This window comes from Mobula hypostoma, chromosome 28, assembly GCF_963921235.1.
Source record: "Mobula hypostoma chromosome 28, sMobHyp1.1, whole genome shotgun sequence".
In the NCBI taxonomy this organism is placed as follows: domain Eukaryota; kingdom Metazoa; phylum Chordata; class Chondrichthyes; order Myliobatiformes; family Myliobatidae; genus Mobula; species Mobula hypostoma.
In genome coordinates this window covers 16,393,242-16,408,228 of record NC_086124.1, presented here as the reverse complement: position 1 = coordinate 16,408,228, position 14,987 = coordinate 16,393,242, and the positions used below count along the sequence as shown (strand labels likewise).

Genomic DNA, 14,987 nt, shown 5'->3' with positions numbered 1-14,987 from the left:
CGACAAATATCTGCAATGGTTTGACTAATTTTCAACGAAGGTTTTTGGCGGGCTGTTCTCAAGTTTCAGTTAATTTTCGGCGGGTAAGCAGTTAATTCCGCGCTTTTGATTTTGATTGGTAAATAAGTCGGCTCTCTTATTGGTTTATTAGCTCTCTCCAATGAGATTAGGCGTTGTTGCACCAATCCTAAATGTTTCCTGGCATCCCCGCAGGAAATACAAGAAGGCCGACGGCCGGAAACATTTCCTTATTCTCTGTGTGCTGATCTCGTTGAAATGAATGGATAAAGAAAAACCGGTAGGAAAGCTCGTTCCGGGCCGGACTGCAGTTCACATTGGGTGGTGTTCATAGGCTCTTGAGAAAGGGCAACTATGCTGAGCGGGTGGGTGTCGGAGCCTTGGTTCTTCTGGCCGCTGTGCTCGAGTATCTGACGACTGAAATCCTTGAGCTGGCCGGCAACGTGGCCCGGGACGACAAAAAGACCCGCAGCATCCCCAGGCATCTGCAGCTGGCAGACCGCAAAGACGAGAAGCTAAACAAGCTGCTGGATGGAATGCCAATTGCCCAGGGTGGAGTGTTAACCTAGATCCAGGCCGTGTTGTTGCCCAAGAAAACCGGCGGAACTAATAAGTGAGGGGACAGAATATGAGACCCAGCTTACCTAAAAGTTCTTTTCAGAGCCACTCACAGTGTCTGTGAAGAGGCTGTCCTGCGCATACCATGAGTGCTGAGGAAAGGACTGGGTTTCCCTGTCACTGCGAAAAATATCTGAGGAATTTCTTTTTAGAGAAACACGAAAATCATTGTAATTTATTTTCTACAGTTTTTTTTCTAAACAAACCGAGGTGGTTTTCTGAATTGCTTCCGGAGCTGGGGAGGTTTTTTTGTTGTGTATGTTCCCCGGAGAGATGGTTGGGATCAATTTTATTTTCACTTCGGTTCCATATGGTAGGTTAGTCTGTAACATTACTACCGAACGTCCTGAATAACTGATATAAAAATTCTTAAGGTTTGTACTCATTTCTCCGAAAATTAATCACTGATATTCTGGAAAAAGAACAAACGCGGAGACCAGAGTCCTGAAATTCAGGTAAAACACAGCTCGGGCAGCAAATGTAAAAGCTGTTAATCTTTCAGCCTCTTCAGATAATATTCTTTTGTCTGTGAACATTTAGAGAACATGCTTAGTTGCATAGTTAACTTGCAAAAATGCATTTACTCCCATAATCTCCCCTCATTGCCTCATCTTCACTACTTACATTCCCGCCTCTCTTTGTTAGAGCCTCAAATGTTTTCTGGGGCAGATGTTAAACTGTAGGTAGGTGACCGGAACTGCACATAGTACTCTAAATTAGGCCTTATCAATGTATTATTCAACTTCAGTATAACATCCCAACTTCTGCACTCAATGTTTTGATTTATGAAGGCCAATGCGCCTGGAGTTCTCTCTATGGGCTCGCTACCTGTGACACCACCTTACCGAATAATTCCCAGATCACACTGCAAGTTTCAAAAGCTTCCTCGTTGTCCGCTACATCCCCAATCTTAGTGCCAATCCGCAAATTTGTTGATCGATGTTATAGTATTGTCATCCAGATCGTTGACGTAATGACAAACAGACACTGACCAAGCACCGATCCCTGCTAAAGAGGGGAGATTGAATTAAATTCACTTTATTTCTTACATCCTTCACATTAATGAGGAGTAAAAATCTTTACGTTACGTTTGCACCTAAATGTGCAATGTGGAATCAGTAATTTATAATAAATAGAACAGTCAGTGTAGAGTACACACAAATCAGCGTGAGTTCATCAGTCTGCAGAACCACTTCCCGGATGGTAGCAGCTGGAACTGATTCTGGTCGGGATGGCTTGGGTCCCCAATGAACACCAGTCCTTGTAAATGTCCTGAATCATAGAAACATAGAAAATAGGTGCAGGAGTAGGCCATTCGGCCCTTCGAGCCTGCACCGCCATTTATTATGATCATGGCTGATCATCCAACTCAGAACCCCGCCCCAGCCTTCCCTCCATACCCCCTGATCCCCGTAGCCACAAGGGCCATATCTAACTCCCTGTTAAATATAGCCAATGAACTGGTCTCAACTGTTTCCTGTGGCAGAGAATTCCACAGATTCACCACTCTCTGTGTGAAGAAGTTTTTCCTAATCTCGGTCCTAAAAGGCTTCCCCTTTATCCTCAAACTGTGGCCCCTTGTTCTGGACTTCCCCAACATTGGGAACAATCTTCCTGCATCCAGCCTGCTCAATCCCTTTAGGATCTTATACGTTTCAATTAGATCCCCCCTCAATCTTCTAAATTCCAACGACTACAAGCCCAGTTCATCCAGTCTTTCTTCATATGAAAGTCCTGCCATCCCAGGAATCAATCTGGTGAACCTTCTTTGTACTCCCTCTATGGCAAGGATGTCTTTCCTCAGATTAGGGGACCAAAACTGCACACAATACTCCAGGTGTGGTCTCACCAAGGCCTTGTACAACTGCAGTAGTACCTCTCTGCTCCTGTACTCGAATCCTCTCGCTATAAATGCCAGCATACCATTCGCCTTTTTCACCGCCTGCTGTACCTGCATGCCCACTTTCAATGACTGGTGTATAATGACACCCAGGTCTCGTTGCACCTCCCCTTTTTCTAATCGGCCACCATTCAGATAATAATCTGTTTTCATGGCACGTTCACAATTACAGATAGGCTGGGCTGTGCGCACAACTCTCTGCAGAGTCCTGTGATTAAGGGAGGTACAGTTCCCATACCAGGCAGTGATGCAGCCAGTCAGGATGCTCTCACTTGTGCCTCTGTAGAAAGTTCTTGGGATTTGGGGGCCCATACCAAACTTCCTCAACCGTCCGTTGTGCTTTTTTCACCACACAGCTGGTGTGTACAGGCCATGTGAGGTCCTCGGTGATGTGGATGCCAAGGAACTTAAGCTGTTTACCCTCTCAACCCCAGATCCATTGATGTTAAGAGGGGTTAGCCCGTCTCCATTCCTCCTGTAATCCACAACCAGCTCCTTTGTTTTTGTGACATGAGGGAGAGGTTGTTTTCTTGACACCGCTGTGTCAGACGATACTCTCTCTCTGGCTATCCGACCCATAGGATGATGATGGTTCCTTTCAGTCAGTTAGAGGGGTTTGATATGTGTGTCCTGGAGTGGCTGTACAGGCTGATCCTCGACAGGCAGTGCTTGCCACAAACTTTGCAGGTGGGGCCTGGAGGGGCAGCAGGGTCAGAAGCTCTGTTGTGGCGCTTCCTGTGCCTTTCCTCCTTGCCTCGTTGAGCTTGTTCTCAGCAGCGGCCACACCTTTTCTGATGGTGTCCCTCCACTGTGAGCGATCTTAAGCCAGATCCTCCCATGTTGATGGGGCAATGTCAGCTTTCTTGAGGCTTCTGTGAAGAAAGGATAACTTCTTCCCTGTATGCCACCTCTTTATTGTTTGAAATTAGGCCAATCAATGTAGTGTCATTGGCAAAGTTAATTAGCAGATGAGAGCTGCGGGTGGCTACACAGTCAATGGTATACAGGGAGTAAAGGAAGGGACAGTATGAAGCCCCCGAGGGGCTCTTGTGTTGAGGGTTACAAGGGTGAAGGTGAGGAAATCCACTTTTACAACCTGCTGGCGATCTGACAGGCAGTCCAGGATCCAGCTGCACAAGACAGGGTCAAGGCCGGAGTCTCTGAGCTTCTTGTCGAGCCTGGATGAAACAATGGTGTTGAATGCTGAACTGTAGTCCAAGAACAACATTCTCACATAAGCATCTTTATGATGATTTAGGTATAGAATATTATCACGGGGAGAGTTAGGGTAGGTTGCCGAGTGTTTTTTCCCCATATCAGGAGTAGGTAGACCTGCAGGACGTGGGAGTTAGTTTGAGGGATGGGAACTGGAACACACTACCAGAGAGAGTTGTGAAAGCTGAGTCGCTGATGGTAATTTAGAAATATCTTGTCAATCACGTGAATTACCCAGGCTACAGGACAAGAACTGGTAGAATGGATGAATATCGATGTAATGGGTCAAATGGCCTGTTAGAGTGCTGTAACATTCTGTAAAAGTGGGAATCAATGAATCTCTGCTACTAGAATCGTGTGAAATTGATAAAAATGATAACCCCATTAACCTGTTCCAGCTGGATCTGCTATACACCGATACTTATTTCATTCCATCAATTTCTCCACCATTCTTTTCTGCAAATTAAAACAAACTTGCTTTACCCTCAGTTTCCAAATTCTGACTTGAATGGTCACACTCCTCCGCTTTCAGTGCTGAACATAAGGTTGCTGACAATTTTGATAAGGGACACCGAAATGTTTCTCGAATATTGCTCTCATTCAGAAAGTTGTGTTGTTCAAATGTGTATTTCTCAAGGACCTTGCCCCGGAAGGGAAGTTTTGATCTATGCCTGTTGTTAGTAAGTAGAGATTTTACAGCCCAGTTTTGAAGGCACCTGGAAAAATTGCAGTTCAAGGGAAGTGTTAATAATTTTAATAGCAGCTATTAAGAGAGTCAGGCAACCATAAGAGACCTCCTTTTTTCCTACTCAGCTCTCTGCCAATCAACAAATCTTCCTGACATGCTTGCAACACACACAAAGTGCTGAAGGATCTCAGCAGGCCAGACAGCATCAATTGCGAAGAGTAAATACTGAAGAAAAAGCTTGCTTTTCCAACTTTGTGATATATCTATTTTGTGCCTTCCAAATTACTCCCGTAAACTCCAGCCACTGCTGTACTGTTGTCATCCCTGCTAGTGTCACCTTTCATTTGACTTTGATGAGCTCCCATCTTGTTCCTCTGTAATTCCATTTACTTCACTGTAATATGGACTGATCTAGCTCGAATTTCTCCTCCTCAAATTGTAGAGTCAAACTCACAAATTACCCTCATCAATATATACTGTAAACCTCGTAAATTTATTCCACTCAAACTAGGCTGAGGGTATCTGAAGGAAAAAAACCCTGATAATTGTCCTTGTTAGGTTTAATGATGACTGGCAGAGTTAGATAAGGTGCAATACCAGCACCTACTGAGTTGGATTGTGGAATTAAGAGTCAGGAAGTATACCCACTAAATTCTTCCTCCAAAAATTTAAACACAAATCATATCAAAATGCATATTGCTTTTCAGAACATCAAATATAGACTTGCATACATTACAATGGCACTGATAATCTAACAAGCCTTCCATGTTAAATTGTGTTTGTCCCAAAGAACTCAATTTAGGAATTAGGTGCTTCCTTTGCACTTCATAGGAACTGTATTGAAAAAAATGCACATTGCACCATTTCTTGGCAAGTTCTTTCTATACAAATACCCATAATATGCTCTCTATACAAATGCCCACATAATCCATATTAATTGAAAATAGGGATTTATTCGACCTTGTATGTCCAAAATGTAAGTATAAATTCTTCCCTCTTTTTATATACATCTGATATAAATGCCATCCTTTCATTATCAAAACTTTGTTGCCACAGTGACCAAATTAACCTTTTAATTATAATTTTCATCTCTCGTATTTCCAAAGGCCACATTACAATGATATCCTGAAGTCTAAATGGTTGGTTGGCAAGAACATCTGCCACTTTATTTTATACACAAGCCTAGATCCTGTAACCTCCATGATTGTTCTCCAATCCAAAGAAGAATTTTTGGCCTATAGTTCAATATACCTGTTTTAATAGATGGCAGACCTGAAACTTGTAAAGGCATTGACCAGAAGAAGGCAATGGCATGCTACCTCTGTAGAAAAATTTGCTAAGAACAGTCATGATCATGGGAAGATTGTGATCACCAATTTCATACAACACTTCACATAATAAAGAAAACCCAAAAATAATCAAAGCACAGATGTACAGAATCGGGGTATGCTTCAACCCATTTCAAGGCTGAAATGATAATAAATATCTTTGATGTGAATTCTGATATTTTATCTGATAATATTTTTCTTAATAGTCACCTGAAACTTCGGAACAAAACTGAAACACCTGAATGGCCTGTCACTGAATGCTTCAAACCATCTGTGTAGAGTGTAAGAACCTATTATATCTGCTTTGCATATATCACTGAAATACCTGTGCTACTGATATACGATCATCCTTCATCATGATATTTTCTTGAAGGCTTAAATCAACACAAGCACAGGGAAAATCCATGGAGTGACAGAAAGGGGTACACTGGGATCATATTTCACATGATACAAGCCAATATTTTGTACCCATACATTTCCCATCCACTCAGAACTGAAGACCTTCTGAATGAAATGCTCCCAACACTCTACTAATGTTGCCAATATTAGGTAATTAACTTTATGTCTCCTCATGTTAACAAATGAACCATTGCTAAGCCCTGTTGACTGAGAATGGGCTCAGGTTGGTTTCTCTGATTAGATTGTCCCAGAGTCAAGAATCAGATCATAGTCCATGCCATTATATAACAAATGGCTACTTGTTTGAGAATGGTCTCAGGTTTAGCAGATCATTACTTGAAGCTTCCTGTGTCCACATTCAGTTCCTCTGATTAGATTATCCAACTGCAAGAATCAGTTTGGATTTGACAAAAGGGTGAAACAAAGAAAACTGGATGTCTGCATCACTTGTCCTATATTAGACTGCTGTTTCCTCTGGCCAGCAGCTTCATGCACCCATGCTGAAATGAGCAATATCAGGTAATAATGGGGGCAAGGGGATTACAGATCAAGTAAATCATTACTGTATTTTGCATCAGTCTTCACTGTAGAAGAAAGTAGCAGTATGATGGAAGTTGAGGAGTGTCAGGGGACATAAGTGAATACAATTGCTACTGGAGGGAGAAGGTGCTTGGGCAATTGGAATGTCTTAAGTTAGATAAGTCAAGTGGAACAAATGGGTTCTGAAAGAGTTAATTGAAGAGATTGTGGAGGCATTAATAATGATCTTTCAAGAATCACTAGATTCAGGAATAGCTCCAGAGGACTGGGAAATTGAAAATGTTATTCCATTTTTAAGAAGGGAGAGAGGCAGAAAGAAGGAAATTATAGACCAATTAGTCTAACTTCAGTGGTTGGGTAGATGTTGGAGTCCATTGTTATTGATGAATTTTCGAGGTACTTGAAGGCACATGATAAGCTAGGTCAAGGTCAGCAGGATTTTCTAAAGAAGAAATTTTGCCTGACATACCTGTTGCAATTCTTTCAGGACATAAGGGGCATAGTAGACAAAGGAGAGTCAGTAGATATTGTTAATTAGGATTTTCAGAAAGGCTTGTGCAAGTTGTTGAATGTGTGGTTGCTTAAGAAGGTATGAACCCACAGTATTATAGGAAAGGCACTAGTATGGATAGAAAATTGGGTGAAGAGCAGGAGGCAAAGAATGGGAACAACGGAGGCCTTTTCTGGGTAGCTGCCAGTGACCAATGAGACCACTACTTCTCATGTTATATGTAAGTGACTTGGATGATGTAATTGATGGCTTTTTGACCAGATTATTGGCGGATACAAATATAGGTGGAGAGACAGGAAGTTTTGAAGAAGATAGGAGTCTGCAAAAAGACTTGGAGAGATTTGGAGAATAGACAAAGAAATTGCAGACGCAATATAGTGTATGGTCATGTACTTTGGTAGAAAAAAAATAAAACAAACTATTTTCTAAAGAGGGAGAAGATTCAAAATCAGAGGTGCAAAGGGAATTGGAACTACTTGTGCAGGATTCTGTAAAGGCTAACTTGCCAGTTGAGCCAGTGCTAAAGAAGGGAAATTGAATGCTAGTATGCATTTTGACAGAATGAGAATGTAAAAGCAAGGATGTAAAGCTGAGGCTTTTTTTGTAAGGCATTGGTTAGACTACTCTTGCTATATTGTGAGTAGTTTTTAGCTTATTATCTAAGAAGAGTTGCACTGGTGTTCGAGAAGGTCCAGAGGAGGTTCACAAGAATGATTCCAGGAGTGAAAGTGTGAATGTATTTTCTGCATTTGATGGCTCTGGGCTTCAACTCATTGGGGTTCAGAAGACTGAGGGGTGATCTTATTGAAACCTATCAAATATTAAAAGGCCTGAACAAAGTAGATGTGGTGAGGATGCTTCCTGTAGTGGGTGAATCTAGAAAGAAATAGCACAGTCACAGAAGAGAGAGATGTCTATTGAGAACAGAGATGAGGAGGACTTTATTGAGCCAGCAGGTAGTTACTTAGTGGAATTCATTGTCACAGACAGCTGCGGAGGCCAAGTCATTGGCCAATTACTGTGGTTACTTCAGTGGTTGGGTAGATGTTGGAGCCCATTGTTACTGATGAATTTTTGGAATATGATAGGTGCTTGATTAGTCAGGAGTCAAAGGTTACAGGGAGAAGGCCGAAGAGTGTGATTGACAGGGCTAATAACTCAGATATGATGGAATGACAGAGCAAAATCTATGGACTGCATGACGTATTTCTGTTCTTATAGCCTAAATCTATTCCGAATCCTCTCCAAAGTCTTCAGTTCTTTCCTCTAATGCCCCAACCAGACTTGAATGTAGTATTCCGGTGGAGGCTGAAATGGACTTTTATACCCTAATCCTCTCCAGCTTCAGGTTTATGAACGCATTTCATTCTGAAATCTGATGCTTGCTCTATTGTTTGCATGAATTGATTTATGTTTTTCTCTCTCTGTAGATTGGGTGTTGATTTTTTTTTAATTGGGTATTGTGGCTGCCTGTAAGCAGACAAATCCAAAGATTGTATAATTTATACATATTTTGATAATAAAATGTACTTTGAGCTTTCAACTTTGAGAAGGCTGACCTAGATTTTTGAACAGCACTCCAGAGAAGGCTTAACTAGACTTTTAGCTCAAATCCCCAGGAGTCCTAACTAGACTTTAGTCTCTTATCCGAGGAGGCCTAACTAGAATTTTATACGAGTCCAGAAGAGGACTAGCCTCCGCTCCAGAGACGGCCTAACTAATATTATTAGTTTAACACCGCCCAGGACATACTCTCTTCTCAGTCTGTTTATGCCCACAAGAAAATGAATCATGCTTCTTGATGGTGAAATATATGTACTTAGATAATAAATTTAGTTTGAACCTTTCATCTGCATTTGTATTTTACGTTTTCCTTTGTTTAATGTCAGCCACAACTTTCCCTTTACCCTCTTACCCTGCTAGCGCGAAGAACGGTCACTTCCCGGCAAGGTTCCGGGTCAATAGGCTGGGAGAGGCTTCTGATTGGTGGACCGAGCCACTGTATTTGTAACTTCTGATATCCAAATATAGAATTTGACGTTGTTATTTCGATGGTGATTCGTCTCACAGTGTAGCCAATGAACATTCTCGCATACTCCATTCCTTGATTAGCATACCGCCGTCAGCGTTTCCTATTTAATCAGCGCTCTGCTTACTCTACTTATTTTAGTCTGAACTCGACTGAAGAAATGCCCGATCAGAAGCCTGCTCCCAAGAAGGGCGCTAAGAAAACGCTGCCGAAACCATCAGGCAAGTCTGGCAAGAAGCGTCGGAGGCTGAGGAAGGAGAGTTACTCCATTTATATCTACAAAGTGATGAAGCAGGTTCACCCCGACACCGGCATCTCATCCAAGGCCATGAGCATCATGAATTCGTTCGTGAATGATATTTTCGAGCGCATCGCTGGCGAGGCTTCCCGTCTAGCCCATTACAACAAGCGATCCACCATCAGCTCCCGGGAGATCCAGACCGCAGTGCGCCTACTGCTGCCCGGGGAGCTGGCCAAGCACGCCGTGTCAGAAGGGACAAAAGCGGTGACCAAGTACACCAGCTCCAAATGAAGAGTGTTGCCAAAACAAACCGAAAACCCAAAGGCTCTTTTAAGAGCCACTCAATCTTTCGTGAACAGAGCTGCATTGTTTCGTCATGTTCTCTGAATTCAATTTCAATGCCGGACGGTACTTCAACCAATAATTTGTCTAAACTCCAGCCGTAGATTGAGAAGAGCAACTCGGTCGTAATATGATGCAGTTCACACAATATCTGACCGGGGACAATAACTGAGAATCCAATTTTGTTCTGAGTAGGGAAATCGTTAAATGAAATCCCCAGACACATCTTCAATTTTAGCTACACTCAAATATTAAATATGGCAGACTTCAGTAATGGGTTAATGCGGAGAATTATTCCACAAGCTGTTCTGCAAATTATTTGATTTTAGATTAGGTTTGAACAAAGAATTTTTGGCGGGCTGTTTTCCAGTTTGTTTATTTTCGGCAGGTAAGCAGTTACTTCCGTGCTTTTGATTTTGATTGGAAATCGGCACTCTCACTGGTTAATTTTTTTCTCCATTGAGTTTATGCGCTGTTGCACCAATCATGGAAGTCTCACTGTATTCCCTCAAGACATGCAAGATGGCCAAGGGACGGAAGTATTTCCTCCTTGCCTGGGTGTTCCTGATCTTGCTGAAATGAGTCGATGAAGTAAAACAGGCAGGAAAGCTCGCCTCCGGCCCAGTTTCCATTGGGCCGTGTTGATAGGTTCTTGAGAAAGGGCTACTATGCAGAGCGACTGGGTGCCGAAGTCTTGGACTTTCTGGCTTCTGTGCTCGAGGATCTGACGGCTGAAATTCTTGAACTGGCTGGCAACGCGGCCAGGGACAACAAGAAGGCCCGCGTCATATGTAGGGGTAGAGTGTTACCCAATAACCAGGCCGCACCGAGAAAAACGGCGGAGGCAGTAACTGAGGAGTCCGAATATGAAACCCAGCTACCCAAAGGCTCTTCTCAGAGCCATTCACAGGTACGTAGAGGGGTTCCCCTGGGATACCATGAGTGCGGAGGAAAGGACTCGGGTTTTGCTGTGACTGTGAAAGATTTCTGAGGAAGTTCTTTTTAAAGAAACACGAAAATCATACTAATTTATCTTCTACAAGTTATTGTTTTTCTTTTAAAAAGCGAGCTGGGATGTGCCGAGGTGGTTTTATGAAGTTTTCTGCTGCGTGTGTATGTTCCCCGAAGGGATGGTTGGGATCAATTTTATTTTCACTCCGGTTCCATATTGAAGGTTAGTCTGTAACATTACTGCCGAACGTCCTGAATAACTGATAGAAAATCTCTTCAGATTTGTGCTCATTTCTCCGAAAATTAATCAAAAGATATTCTGGAAAAATGGTGGAGGAACTCGACATAATTTTGATATGAATGCCATACTTTCCTTATCCAATCTTCGTTGCCACAATGATGAAATTTAAATTTTAATTATAGCTTTCATCGCTCATATTTCCAAAGGCAACACTACTTTGATGTCCTTAAGTTTAAATGATTGATTGGCTGGAATAACTGCCACTTTATTTTATACAGAAGCCTAGATGTAACCTCAATGACTTGTCCAATGCCAAGGAAAATATAGTTCAATATACCTGTTTTAATACAAACCTGATTTCCAGAAAAGTTGGGATATTTTCCAAAATGCAATAAAAACAAAAATCTGTGATATGTTAATTCACGTGAACCTTTATTTAACTGACAAAAGTACAAAGAAAAGATTTTCAATAGTTTTACTGACCAACTTAATTGTATTTTGTAAACATACACAATTTTAGAATTTGATGGCTGCAACACACTCAACAAAAGTTGGGACAGAGGCAAGTTTACCATTGTGTTACATCACCTTTCCTTTTACTAACACTTTTTAATCGTTTTGGAACTGAGGATACTAATTGTAGTAGTTTTGCAATTGGAAATTTTGTCCATTCTTGCTTGATATAAGACTTCAGCTGCTCAACAATCCGTGGTCTCCGTTGTCTGATTCTCCTCTTCATGATGCGCCATACATTTTCAATAGGAGATAGATCTGGATGGCAGCAGACCAGTCAAGCACACACACTCTATGACTACAAAGCCACGCTGTTGTAGCCTGTGCAGAATGTGGTCTGGCATTGTCCTGCTGAAATAAGCATGGACGTCCCGGGAAGAGACGTCGCCTTGATGGCAACATATGTCTCTCTAAAATCCTAATATACGCCTCAGAGTCAATAGTACCTTCACATACATGCAACTCACCCATGCCGTGAGCACTGATGCACCCCCATACCATCACAGATGCTGGCTTATGCACCTTTTGCTGATAACAATCTGGATGGTCGTTTTCATCTTTGGCACGGAGAACTCGACGCCTGTTTTTTGTTTTCCGAAAACTAGCTGAAATGTGGACTCATCTGACCACAGCACACGGTTCCACAGTTTTTCGGTCCATCTGAGATGAGCTCGGGCCCGGAGAACTCGCCGGCATTTCTGCATAGAGTTGATGTATGGCTTCCTCCTTGCGTAATACAGTTTCAAGTTGCATTTCTGGATACAGCGACGGACTGTGTTGAGTGACAATGGTTTTCCAAAGTACTCCTGAGCCCAGGTGGCTGTAATTGTCACAGTAGCATGACGGTTTCTTAGACAGTGCTGCCTGAGGACTCGAAGATCACGCACATTCAACAGTGGTTTTTGACCTTGCCCTTTACGCACTGAGATGTCTCTGAATTCTCTGAATCTTTTCACAATATTATGTACTGTAGATGTTGAAAGACCTAAATTCTCTGCAATCTTGCGTTGAGAAATGTTCCTTTTGAACTGACTAACAATTCTCTCACGAATTTTGGCACAAAGGGGTGAGCCATGACCCATCCTTGCTTTCAAAGACTGAGCCTTTGATGGACGCTACTTTTATACCCAGTCATGCTACCTCACCTGCTACCAATTAGCCAGCTTAATGTGGAGTCTTCCAAACCGGTGTTACTTGAATATTCTGTGCACTTTTCAATCTTATTTTAATTCTGTCCCAACTTTTGTTGACTGTGTTGCAGCCATCAAATTCATAATTTGTGTATATTTACAAAATACAATTAAGTTGGTCAGTAAAACTATTGAAAATCTTTTCTTTGTACTTTTATCAGTTAAATAAAGGTTCACGTGAATTAACGTATCACAGATTTTTGTTTTTATTGCACTTTGGAAAATATCCCAACTTTTCTGGAAATGGGGTTTGTAGCTGGTAAGCCTGAAACTTGTAAAGACATTGACCAGAAGATGGCAACGGCAAGCTACTTCTGTAGAAAAATTTGCTAAGAGCAGTCCTGAGCATGGAAAGACTATGATCACCTATGTCATACAACACTTCACATAATAAACAAAACCGAAAATGAATCAAAGCACAGTTGTCCAGAATCGGGGCATACTTCTTCAACCCATTCCAAGGCTGAAATGATAGCAAATATCTTTGCTGTGAATTCTGATACTTTATCTGATATTTTTTGCTTCATAGAAACCTGAAACTTTGGAACAAAACTGAAACACCTGAACGACCCGTCACTGGATCTTATGAACCATCCTTGTAGAGTGTAAGAAACTATTATGTCTGCTTTGTGTATATCACTGAAATACCTGTGCTACTGACATACAATCATTCTTCGTCATGACATTTTCTTGAAGGGCTAAAATCATCCACAGGCAAACCATGGAGTGACAGAAAGGGGTGCACTGGGATCATATTTCACATGAAACAAGCTAGTATTTTGTACCTATTTATTTCCCATCCACCCAGAACTGAAGACCTTGTGAATGAAGTGCTCACAATACTCCAGTAATGTTACCAATATTGGATACCCAAATTTAAGTCTCCTTGTATTAACCAAATAACCATTGGTAAACCTTTTTGACTTTGGTCAGCCTGGGCTGTGGTTGATCTGTTCACATTGCCCAATCGAAGGGTTAGATTGAAATGTTAGCTTTCATTTGTCCAAATCTACTAATGAGAACCTTATTTCTGCCGAATCCTCATTACTACAGGGAAGGGACTTTCATTCTGTGTCTGAAACAGATTTAAGAAATGCCTGAACTATCCAAAGCTGCTAAGAAGCATGCCAAGAAAACAGTGTCCAAAGCTCAAAGCAAGAGGTACAAGTGCAAAAGGATGAGGAAGGAGACTTACTTCATCTACGTGTACAAGGTGATGAAGCAGGTTCACTCTGATACCAGCATCTCCTCCAATGCCATGAGCATCAAGAGCTCAACGATGAATGAAATTTTCGAGTTCATCGTGGGTGAGGCTTCCCATCTAACCTGCTACGACAAGCAATTGACCATCAGCTCCTGGGAGGTCCAGACTGCGGTATGCCTGCTGCTACCCGGGGAGGTGGTCAAGTACACCATGTCGGAAGGGACAAAAGCAGTGACCAAGTACACCAGTTCAAAGTGAAGCGGCTGAGTGCTGAGAAGACAAACCCAACAGCACTTTTAAGAGCCACTTACAGCTTATGTGGAAAGAGTTGTACTCGTAATTCGATATTGGATCGCTACAAGCTTGTCTTGAAGGTTTTACTCTTGGAGGTAGATGTTTATGTTGATGAATCTTTCCATTGCTTGGTACAATCCTGTTGTCGCTGCTCCTGCGCATTGCTCCAACACAGACATTTTGCCTTCTCACTTCAGTCAGTTTGTGCGATTTTCTCACACAAAACTTTACACGTAGAGTAGATAGAGATGAAGGTGTTTGCTGTTGCTGAAGTGATTTAATTGCTGTGAATACGATGTATTAACTATTATGTTTCAACTTTATAGAATGCTGGTTCTGCCTCATCTGGAGTATTGCATACAGTTCTGGTTGCCCCATTGATAGAAGGATGTTGGGGCTTTGGAGAAGGTGAGAAAAGAGGTTTACAGCTATTTTCTCAATACATGCTAGTGATATTAAACCTGATTCTGATTCTGAATGTTGCCTGCATTAGAAGGCATGTGCTACAATGAGAAGTTGGTCAAAATTGGGTTGTTTTCTTTGGAGTGGCAGTGGCTGAGGGAAGATATGATAGGTTCATAAGATTGTGAGAGACATACGTAGAGCATGCAGATAATATTCTCAGGTTTGAAATGTCTAATACCAGAAGCAATCATGTAAAGGTGTCATTACAAAGGAGATGTGAGGGTTTTTTTAAAATTTTTTTTTACAGAGTGTGGCGCATGCTGGGGTGATAGCAAAGGCAGATGTTTGTTCAGAGAGTTC

General features: G+C 41.9%; 2 protein-coding genes across 2 annotated transcripts; both read left to right on the top strand.

The window, feature by feature from the left end:
* The first annotated feature begins 286 nt into the window (after positions 1 to 286).
* Positions 287 to 9,866, top strand: LOC134339018 (histone H2B 1/2-like). Its single transcript, XM_063035271.1, has 3 exons — positions 287 to 298; positions 5,974 to 6,049; positions 9,388 to 9,866. Exon 3 carries the CDS (start codon positions 9,407 to 9,409, stop codon positions 9,776 to 9,778), a length of 372 nt encoding a protein of 123 aa, XP_062891341.1. The 5' UTR covers positions 287 to 298; positions 5,974 to 6,049; positions 9,388 to 9,406; the 3' UTR covers positions 9,779 to 9,866.
* A 3,837-nt stretch (positions 9,867 to 13,703) lies between these two features.
* LOC134338706 (late histone H2B.L4-like) lies at positions 13,704 to 14,365 on the top strand. Its single transcript, XM_063034752.1, has one exon. The coding sequence runs from the start codon at positions 13,818 to 13,820 to the stop codon at positions 14,184 to 14,186; it is 369 nt and encodes a 122-aa protein (XP_062890822.1). The 5' UTR covers positions 13,704 to 13,817; the 3' UTR covers positions 14,187 to 14,365.
* The last annotated feature ends 622 nt before the right edge of the window (positions 14,366 to 14,987 follow it).